The 11,883-nt window shown below is 33.6% G+C and overlaps 1 protein-coding gene across 1 annotated transcript; it reads right to left on the reverse strand.

The window, feature by feature from the left end:
• Positions 1–7,434: 7,434 nt before the first annotated feature.
• Positions 7,435–11,791, reverse strand: LOC124929017. Its single transcript, XM_047469274.1, has 4 exons — positions 11,641–11,791; positions 8,822–9,069; positions 8,623–8,692; positions 7,435–7,683 (listed from the first exon to the last, which is right to left on the reverse strand). Exons 1-4 carry the CDS (start codon positions 11,789–11,791, stop codon positions 7,643–7,645), a joined length of 510 nt encoding a protein of 169 aa, XP_047325230.1. The 3' UTR covers positions 7,435–7,642.
• Between the last annotated feature and the right edge of the window lie 92 nt (positions 11,792–11,883).

An 11,883-nucleotide genomic window follows, 5' to 3' on the forward strand; every position in this document is an offset into this window, starting at 1 on the left:
TTGCATGAGAACTGTAATTCTAAGTTTCTTGATTCAGAAGAGCTTCCAGCACCAGAATATTGTTGGGTTTTGCAACAGAAAAACTACGAATTTTCTTAGAAATCAAACATTTAATAAATCAATTTCCAAATCGTCTAGGACGACAAACAGATTGCGAAGAAATGAAATAGCACAAAGCAATAACAACGCAATATACGTGGTTTGGTCAAAATCGATCTACGTCCACGGGAGGGATAAGTTTCACTAAATCAAAGAAATGTTAATAGTAGAAACTTACATGCCCTGCTCTCAAATGAAAGAAGTGATTACACTAGGAATGATTGGACTACTCCACAATCAAAAGCTCTCCCAATCTTTCTCTCTAGATCAGCCAAAGAACAAAAAAAGAAGGAAACCAGAAAACCCTAGATCTGTAATTCACTCTCTCTCAACCTTACTGTGTTATGAGAAAAATACTCAAAAAAGTATTTATAATCTAACCCGTTTTCATAACAGAAAACCTTGACCCGTTTACCCGGAATTTAAGAACACGCCCGCAATGGCAAGGAACACCTCAACAATTCTCTCCCTTCCGAGCCATGGGATAATGATGCTATAAACATTCATCATCGTGACGCTCCTGCCAGAACCATTTCGGCTTTGGCACAACATATCTCATGCTTGCCTCTTGGAAAGCCCTTTGTCATCATATCTGACCCGTTCTCATCTGTATGCACTTTCTCCAAGTATAACTCCTTCTTCTCGAGCACTTCACGGATCCAATGGTACCTTCTTTGGATGTGTTTTGAACGTGAATGGAAACTTGGATTCTTGCTCACATGTATAGCACTTTGTGAGTCACTAAACACCACAAACTTGTCTTGTGTAATGTCTATTTCTTTCAACAATTATTTCATCCATCTCATTTCCTTACAACATTCAGTAATGGTAATATATTTATCTTCTGTAGTAGACAAAGTAATACATTTCTGTAGACGAGACTTCCATGATACAGTTCCTCCTCCAAAAGTAAACAAATACCCTGAAGTTGATCTCATTGTGTCAATATCACCACTCATATTTGAATCAGAAAACCCTTCAACATGTGGCTTTCCAGTACCATAACACAAAGCGTATTTGGAGGTCCCTCAAAGATATCTCATTAGACACTTAACCGCTTCCTAGTGTGTCTTACCAGATTTGAAAGGAAACGATTAAGTACTTCAACCGCATGAGCTATATCCAGTCTTGTACAGACCATTGCATACATCAGACTGCATATTGCTGAAGTATATGGAACACTGCACATTTCTTATCTTTCCTCTTCATCCTTGGGAGACATTGTCTTGTTTATTTTCAAGTGTGTAGCCAATGGACAAGCAACTGACTTTTCCTTGTCCATACAGAATCGATTTATAATCTTCTCAATATATCTCTCTTGAGACAACCATAGCCTTTTTCTTCACCCGATCACAAATGACCTGCATTCAAAGAATTTTTCTTACTTGACCCAAGTCTTTTATCTCAAAAGACTTAGCCAAATCCTTTTTTAACTTGACAATCTTGAGCTTGTCTCTCCCAACAATCAGCATGTCATCAACATATAGGATAACTATAATAAAATCATTAGAAACAAACATTTGTACAAAGACATAGTGATTTTTAAACGTCTTCATGTACCCATGGATGGTCATGAATGACTCAAACTTAAGATACCACTACCTTGGTGCTTGCTTCAAACCGTACAGACTTTTGACAAGTTTGCACACCTTGCTTCCTCACCTTTATTATTGTAACCTTCAGGTTTCTCCATATAAACATCTTCATCTAAATTGTCATGGAAAAATGCAGTCTTGATATCAAAGTGTTCAACCTTAAGATCCATACAAACAACTATACTTAACATCACCCGGATAGAAGTCATCTTCACTACCGGTGAAAAAATCTCATCATAATCGATTCCATGCCTCTGGCCAAAACCTTTGACAACCAACCTAGCCTTGTATCTTGTCTTTCTATCATCACCTTCTTGTTTGATCTTGTACACCCATTTATTTTGTAATACTTTTATGTTCTTTGGTCTTTCAACTAGATTATATGTGCCATTTTCAGCAATGACTTCATCTCTTCATCCATGGCAGCTAGCCATTCTTCCTTATGAGCATCCTCAAGAGCCTCCTTATAGCATATAGGCTCCCCACAATCATTTATAAGGATATACTCTATTGCAGGGTACTTAGAACTTGATCTTTTCTCCTTAGTAGACCTCCTAAGTACCTCTGTTTGTTGATTCTGTTGATTTTCATCTTCTTGTTGAACTTCAAAATCAACCTCAGCATCATCACCAAGATCAGTTTCAATATTAGTATCATTTTCATGGCCTACAGCTTGACCCTGAAGAACATCATCATCACTATCTGAGTCTAAAGCTACATGTGGCATTGTCTCCTCAACATCATGAGACAGCTCAAGACCAGAAAGGTCGCGTATATATACATCAAGATTTTCACCATCTTCAAAATTCTCAATAGTCTGATCTTCAAGGAATACCATATCTTGGCTTCTCAAAACCTTCTTGTCAACTGGATCATAACACTTGTATCCCCACTTTTCATCACCATAACCCAAAAATATGCATTGTCTGGTTTTTGCATCTAACTTAGACCTCTCATCTTTTGGAACATGCACAAAAGCTCTACAACCAAAAAACACGTAAATAGTCATAATTAACATTTTTACCTGACTAGACGTTTTCTGCACACTTATTATTCAATGGCTTGGAGGGAGAACGATTGATCACATACACTGTAGTTCTCATGGCTTCAGCCCAGAAATGCTTATCCAACTTGGCATGGGAGAGCATACTCCTCATCCGTTCCAACATTGTTCTGTTCATCCTCTCTGCCACACTATTTTGTTGTGGAGTCTTGGGCACAGTCTATTCATGTCGAATACCCTTCTCTTTGCAATAATCATCAAATGAGCCTATGTACTCTCCCCCATTATCTGACCGCACCCTCATCAGTTTTCTTCCTGTCTCTCTTTCAACCAGCTTGTGAAAGACCTCAAACCTTGATGCAACCTCATCCTTGGACTTTATAGCATAGGCCCAAACCTTCCTAGATGCATTGTCTATGAAGGTTACAAAATAGGAAGCACCACCTATGGATTTAATCTTCATAGGACCACAAACATCTATATGGACCAGTTCAAGGACATTCTTTTCAGTTCCACTTTTGACTTACTGAAGGAGACTCTATTTTGCTTACCCTTCAAGAAATGCTCACAATTTTCAAGATGAGCATTATTGAGATTCAGCAGCTCATTCCTCTTGATCAAAACATTCATCCCCTTTTCACTAATGTGACCTAGTCTCTTGTGCCACAACTCAGAGGATGTCTCCATCACAATAGTATAAGCTGCATCATAGAGAATTTTCAAATTTTTCTTGTATAAGGAACAACATTTCTTACCTCGTGCAACAACCAATGAACCCTTTCTTAGCTTCTGTGCTCCACCACTGAAAACATTATGGTAGCCTCCATCATCAAGCTTACCTACTGAAATCAAATTCATTCTCAAATCAGGAACATGTCTTACATATCTCAATGTTAGGAAACAACCCATGTTTGTCTCGATTCTAACATCACCAAGACCAACTATCTTGGACACACCACTGTTACCCATGCGAACCTCACCATAATCACCAGCTTTATAGGACTAGAAGTAACCTTTGTGTGGAGTAATATGGAATGAGGCACATGTGTCAACAATCCATGTTGTTTCATTTGAAGATGTGCTAAGATAGGAGTCTTGACATTTAGAAGCATATGTTAGTTCACCATCTGAAGCATAAGCAGATGTATCTGCACTCTGTTCTTTCTTTTCTCTAGGCTTCACCGTACCCTTTGTTTTATCATTTTTAAATTTCCAGCACTCGTTTTTCCAATGACCCATTTTGCCACAGTAATGACAAGTATCATCCTTCTTTGGAGCTCTAGACTTGCTTCTAGACTTGCCCCTACTCAAACCACTTTTATTATTCTTTGATCTTCCTCTATCAGTCACCAATATATCAGACTTAGTGGTTTTATCCGCCTTTCGATTCTCCTCATCAAGTAAGGAACTGGTGACAAATGCCATGTTGACTTTATCATTTGGTATTGAGTTGCTAAGAGTGATAATAAGTATCTCCCAACTTGCAGGTAAAGATTTAAGGACTAAAAGTGCTTGCACCTCATCATCAAAGTTTATCTTCATACTACTCAGTTATTTCAAAATATTTTGAAATTCATTCAAATGCTCAGCAATTGATTTATTATCAATGTACTTCAGATTCACCAGCCTTCGTACTAGTGCTACTTTATTCCCTGATGACCTCCCAGCATAGAAAGCTTCAAGTTTTCTCCACACACCATACGCCGTAGTCTCGTTCTCAACATGGTGCACAACATTTACACCAACTCAGGAACGAATAAAGCTACAAGCCTTTCTATATGTCTTTTTCCAATCAGTCTCTTTTGTAGTCTCAGGTCTAACACCCTCATTTTCAATTGCTTCATTCAAATCATATGAAACTAACAGATCACTAATCATCAGTTTTTATTGCATGTAGTTTGTACCATTTAGACTCACCATATTAGGTCTAGATTTCCCCATTATTAATGCCTTAACAACTGAAAAAAAAAACTCCAGCAAAGAAACCAGTTGATCTCCTCTTTGAACTTCGTCAAGTAACCAGCAGAACACTCTTCTCCAATGTTAAAACAGATAACAAATCGAACCTGGCTCTGATACCACTGTTGGGTTTTGCAACAGATAAACTACAGATCTTCTTATAAATCAAACCTGTAATAAATCAGTTTCCAAATGGTCTATGACGACAAAAAGATTACAAAGAAATGAAATAGCACAAAACAATAACAACGCAATATACGTGGTTCGGTCAAAATCGACCTACGTCCACGGAAGGGATAAGTTTCACTAAATCAAAGAAATGTCAATAGTAGAAATTTACATTCCCTGCTCTCAAATGAAAGAAGTGATTACAATAGGAATGATTGGACTACTCCACAATCAAAAGTTCTCCCAATCTTTCTCTCTGGATCAGCCAAAGAACAAGAAAAAGAAGGAAACCAGAAAACCCTAGATCTGTAATTCATTCTCTCTCAATTTTACTGTGTTATGAGAAAAATATCCAAAAAAATATTTATACTCTAACTCGTTTTCATAACAGAAAATTCTGACCTGTTTACCCGGAATTTAAGAACCGCCCGCAATAGCAAGGAACACCTCAACAAATAGCTGCATAGCATCATTTCAAGCAATCCTCAATGGAAACTAACTTTAACCCAAAAGACAAGGCTCGGAAAAAATAGTGAAAGATCCAATCTATGCACAAATGAACAATGAATCTTACCATTTTCCATTTTTCAGATGCTGTTCAATTTCCTCTTTTACCTACACATACAAAAAAATGTCAAACACAGATATAATGAACTGCGTACCACAAATCTGATGCGAGTAATCTAAAACAGAACAAGATATATGAGAAATTCATACAATTGTAACGAATCCAAAATACTACCAAATTACAAATGAAGTAGGAAGTGCATCATTCAAGCCTACAAAGAATGTACACATATCAGAATGCATTTAAACATGCAAATACAGAAAAATTACAAATGGAATAAATATTGCCTTTAAACATGTAAAACCAGATATGTGAGGCTTTCCAATACTAAATAATATCTCAAACGTAATATAATATATATATCACAAACTACACATATAATCACTACATTATTCAAGGATAAGAAATATAAATACAATCACATAACTTAAAAATAATCATTTAATCATAAACATCTCATTTAGAAATATAAACGAAATTAAATATTTATAAGATGTTTATCACAAATATTAAAAGTTTAACAATATGATATACTGGTCATACAGTAATATTCAAATTTTACAAGATTCAAAATATGAAATAGTAAAACAATAAACAAACTGCTCCATTAATAGCATAATCCAAAAAAAAATAGATACTTCTAGGTCTTTTGTTGGAGAAAGAATATGAAAGATGAAGAAAGGAGGGGAGAGAGAGAAGAGTTTGACCGTTTGAGAATAAAATGAGAAGAGATATGAATTTGGTTGTTTGAGAATGGAAGTAGGAGGGAAATTAAGGTTTAATTTGTTATATATAATATATATTATATTATATTATATAATATATATATATATATATAACGAACAACTCGAACAACAAATATAAAGCTCGAACTTATAATCGAGCTACTCACGAGTAGCTTGGCTCGTTTACACCCTTAACTGTGAGGATGAGTGTAGATAGTATTTGTGTTGTATGTTCCAATCACTAAAAAATATAATTAAATATATAATCTAACTAATATATTTATTTATTTTTCGTTTTTTATAGATAATATGAATTTTTAGTATATATATTATATATATACTTTTATATATATAATTTTATCATTATTTTTATTTTTATTTTTAGAGAATGTAATATAAACGGTGCCCCATGAAATTTTTTCGAAACCAAACAAATCGGAAATGGTAGTACAAAATTCTCTGAAAGAGAACCGAACGGAATGGTAAATGTATTCCTCAATCCGTCCCATTGTCATCCTTAGTGATGTGAATTACTAAAAAAAATCACATATCAAACAAGCTCTTAGATCGTATAATTTAAGACAACAATGTGAAAAAGTTGTATTGTTCATGTTTTAAATTAACCCACTTAAAAGGCCGGGTTAATTAATAAATTATCTTTAGCTTAATAAGATTCAATGGAAAATAAATAATGATATCTTTCAAGAATGTTATTCAAGAACGGACCATCAGGGTTGCCTCACGTTGGAATATTTTTTTTTCAAAGATATTGTTGTTGTCTAATATTTTTAATTCACCAAAGTTTAAGCTAACTTTATAGCCTTACATATGAATGACAACTCACGTATTGATAACAACAGATACCTGTATAGTGGGTATCCGATGATCAAATTTGGGTATTTAAATCGGGGTTGAGAATAGAGAGCGAAAAGAATTACCCAATCAAATTCAGAATAAGGAGGGTACAAAACTCAAATCCGATACCTAAAATATATATATATATATATATATATATATATATATTAAAGTTTAAAAATGACTTTTCAAATTCCATATTTACTATCATTATAAATTTATAATAAATATATTATTTATTTTACTCATACTTTATTTAATAACAAAATTATCTCTCCTCACTCTTCACTTTTTATCTTCAAGTTCAACATTTTAATTTTTTTTACATTCTCTTATTTAGGTTGAACATCCCAAGTATATATGTCACGCCCCGAACCGAGTCGTGACCAGTCGCCGCATGTCATCTATCTGAAATACACTTAAAAATAACATGCAAGGCTAATATAATTCTTTACTAACTTCTTAATTCAAAATATCGCCCTTCTTTCATTAACCAAAAATCCTTTCAGCTACAATATGTTCTTGCCACCTCATCAAAAGTCCAAAATTACAAGGTGACATTGCTACCATCTTCAGGTTTACAAAATACATCATTCTAACTCTCCCTTAATACACTACTCTAAGGAGAGGACTAACTTTTCTTACCAAAAATATATCGATATCCAAGTCTTCACTGTCCAGTAGCTTTAGTTACTTGATTTGGATCCTTCTCTGAAAAGGAGACTCATTAAAATGGGTGAGTTAAACTTGCCTAGAAAAAAAAATCATAATCTCACTACAGTTAGATCAAGAGACATTTAATATAAGTATAGAAAGATCAAACCTTTATTAAAAATATAATACGTACTGTTAATAACCAATATACCTTTTTTCTATATAACTCTGGGATAGTGATAATGCCTACATTATTATGATAACTCATTACCATCAACCAGGACTTTAATGTCCTGTGTTGACTCATTAACCATCAATGAGGATTTGGGGGTCCTACATTGACTCATTAGTCATCAATCAGGATTTGGGGGTTCTGCATTGACTCATTAACCATCAATCGGGCGTGACTGTCACGCGTCGACTCATTACCGGTATAAGCACTCGAGGCATTAATAACCATTATCAAATAAATAAGTATAGAATCCTATCCAGAGTAATAAAATCATTCTTGTATTATTCACATAATCAAATCCATAGGTATGTATCAGTCTTTCACAAAGTATTTAGCATAGGCTTATCAAAAATACTTTATCAACTAGTTTCACAAATCATTTTATAAATCACATTATCAAGTCACTTTTGTCAACCGTTTTATCAAAACATTTCCATGTCAACTTGATCCATAAGTTTATAAACATATTTTAATAAAACCATTTTATCAACATAATCACATTTTTAGTAAAATAAATTGTAAGAAGGTATGATTTCTTACCTAACCCCCAATATCTAGTTATTTCCACTCTTAAGCTCTACCAACTATCCTTTGTTATTTTCAAATGGGCCTTTGACACTTTCTTCCTTCAATTATCAAATTAAACTCAAATCAGTCTTTATATTTCCACCTACTAATAATCCATATCATTTACTCCTTAAATCCAACAATCCGTTTCATTCTATTCCAATAAACATTCAAATGTATACAAAAACCCTAAATACCTTTTCTCATCTTCAAGTTTATCCAAAACCAAATAATCCATATTCCTTCATTCTCTGTTTTCTCTTCTTCCTTCCTAAACAATAAACAACCTTAAATCATTTAACCATATCAAACAAATCAACTTCATTATTCCTACCAGCAAACTCCATTTCATTTATAACCAATCATCCATAACATTATCAAATATCCTTTACTTACCATTAAATCCAATGAAATGTTGATGATAAAGATGATCTGTTGCTGAACTAATGAAGATCTGTTGAAGATGATGATGTTGATCGGATGAGTTGAGCTGCTGAAGTGGATCGGCTGAAAAAAGGTAAGGTAAAGAGAGGTCGATGGGTTTCTGAAATAAGGAAGACAGAGAGATGGGCTGCTGATGTTGCTGCTATATGTTGAAGACGAATGAATGGTTGGAAGGACAGAGAAAGAATAAGGGAAGTTATCTATTTAAATTTCCTGCATACCCACTAATTAATCAAATGAGGTGATGACGTGGCCAAACTTCATTGGTTCTTCCTTAGATTCTTATCTTATCCTATCCAAAATCACATTACTTTATTATTATTATTATTATTTTATTTTATTTTAATTAAAACTTAACTTTACAATATAATAACAAAAAAACAAAAAAAAAAATTATTTTTTATCTTTTACAACATAACTATGTAATTAAAAAATTAAAAAATATTTTTATTTGTGTTTTTAATATTTAATATATTTAGAAAATAGTAAATATAAATTTGTAATTTTAATCTGGCAATGAGATTGGATACCCGACGAATCGGGGACGGTGATACAAATAGAGAAACCGTTGGGTTCAGGTACGAGTAATTCACCGTTCGACGGATAAAGTACTCGTTGTCATCCATATTTACACCATATTTAATATGATGACGCCGATTAAGAAATTAAAATGACATCAAAATAAAGGTTGAATGATTAGTATAAACACAATGCACATCCTATAAAGTGCGTACAGGAATGGTGTACGAAAGTGCCTCTTATAAAAAATTATCTAAATTATTATTATTTTAACTAGAGTTTATTTTGACTTTGAATCAAGAAATTAAAATGACAGAAAAAAGGGTTGAAGAATTACTATCAAATGCAATGATACATTCTATTAAGTGGGTACATGAATGGTGTAGGAAAGTGCCTCTTATACAAATTATGTAAATTATTATTATTTTAACTGAATTTATTTTTTAAACATGCGATTCTAGTACATTTATTACTTCAAATTGGGAATTTGAATAATTGCTAATACAATATGTTTTATACTTAAATTATTCTAGTTAGTTAAATATGAAAAGTACAAATAAAACAGAATAAAAAATATAAAATAAGACACTTACCATAAATATCAAGATTTAAATTCTCTTCATTGGTTTGGAAATAAACTTAGAGTTTTAAATAAATTATAGTTTTTTTTTTTTTTTGAATACTTAAAGATATTAATATATGATAATAAAATATATATTTTTAATTTTTTATTATATAATAACACAAATCAACTGACCTTACATCTTTTCAGTATAATTATTACAAACTGGTTCCTCTACTACCGAATGAGGTGTTTGTTGTTTTTGGCACAATTAGAATCCCACTTCTGAAGATGATGGGAGTGAAAGAAGTTTCTTAGTATATAAAAGAAACTAAATTTACAATTAGAATAAATCTCACATCGGAAGATGATGGGAGTTGGGGAAGTTTCTTAGTGTATAAAAGAAACTATCCCCTCTTTGGTTTATTGCACCCAATATTTGAATCACTTCTTCCTTATTAATTGATAGCCTTAGTGCTTGGAGACGTAGGCAACATTTTGGCCGAACTCCGTTATCAAATTCTGTTAGTATGTTCTTTTGGTTGTTTTCTTCTTTTTGTGTTTTTGTCAAGGTTTTTCTCAACAAGTGGTATCAGAGCTGAAGGTTCGTCCTTGGCATGGTGGATTCTTCAAAAGGGGCGTCAAATTCTTCATCATCCTGAACGAGGACACCGATGTCGAATTTGAAGTTTGCGGTGGAGATCTTTGATGGAAATGAGCATTTCGGTATGTGGCAAGGTGAGGTTCTAGATTGTCTTTTTCAGCAGGGTCTAGATATTTCTATTGAGGTCGAAAAACCAGATGGTATAGAAGAAAAAGAGTGGAGTATCATGAATCGGTTGGCGTGCGAAACAATTCGATCGTGCCTGTCTAGAGAGCAGAAGTATGCTGTGAAGAATGAAACTTCTGCACAGAAACTGTGGCAAGCATTGGAGGATAAATTTCTGAAGAAGAGTGGTTAGAATGAGCTACTTATGAAGAAGCGGTTGTTCCGGTTTGATTACCAATCAGGTACATCTATGAATGAACATATTACTAAGTTTAATGAATTAGTAGTAGATTTGTTAAACCTTGATGTTAAGTTTGAGAATGAAGATCTTGTTTTGATGTTGCTATCGTTCCTTCCTGATGAATTTGAAGACTTAGAAACAACGTTACTTCATGGAAAGGGAAATGTTTCTCTTGATGCTGTAAGTTCTGCTTTATATAGTCATGAATTGAGAAAACATGATAAAAGAAAAAAAAGCAAAATAAGTATAGAAGATGAAGCATTGATGGTCAGGGACCGTCAGCAAAGCAAATCAAAAGGGAAAGGAAGAAGATCTGAAAGTAGAGTTGCCAAAGATGAACGTGTTTTCTGTCGTGAGAAAGGACATTGTAAGATTAACTGCCCAAAGTTGAAGAAGAAAGAGAAAAATTATGAAGATGCGAATGTTGCAGAAAATAAAGGTGATGTAGATTCAGAAGACTCTTTATCAATGTCACACACAACATCACATCCTGATGCGTGGATATTGGACTCAGCCAGCACTTATCATATGACACCAGTTCGAAAATGGTTCTTTGACTTTAAGGAACTGGATGGTGGAGTTGTTTACACTAATAAAAAAACACTCTATAGCGATTGGTAAATCAATCGCTATTATCCTTCAAACCAGTCGTTATAGGTCTATAGCGATTGGTCATATACCAATCGCTCTCAATCGATAAAAGTCTTCTAGCCATTGCCATGATTGGCAACGGCGATTGGTGGATGACCAATCGCTATAGACATATGGCGATTGATTAAATAACCAATCGCTACTACCAGGCGAAGGCTGTGGCGATTGGTAAGTAACCATTGGTGATTCTTATTAAGTTTGGCGATTGGTAATTTTACCAATCGCGATAGACCTTTTTTTTATTTAAAAAAAAATCAACTACTTCAATACAA

This window comes from Impatiens glandulifera, chromosome 1 (assembly GCF_907164915.1).
Source record: "Impatiens glandulifera chromosome 1, dImpGla2.1, whole genome shotgun sequence".
Classification (NCBI taxonomy): Eukaryota; Viridiplantae; Streptophyta; class Magnoliopsida; order Ericales; family Balsaminaceae; genus Impatiens; species Impatiens glandulifera.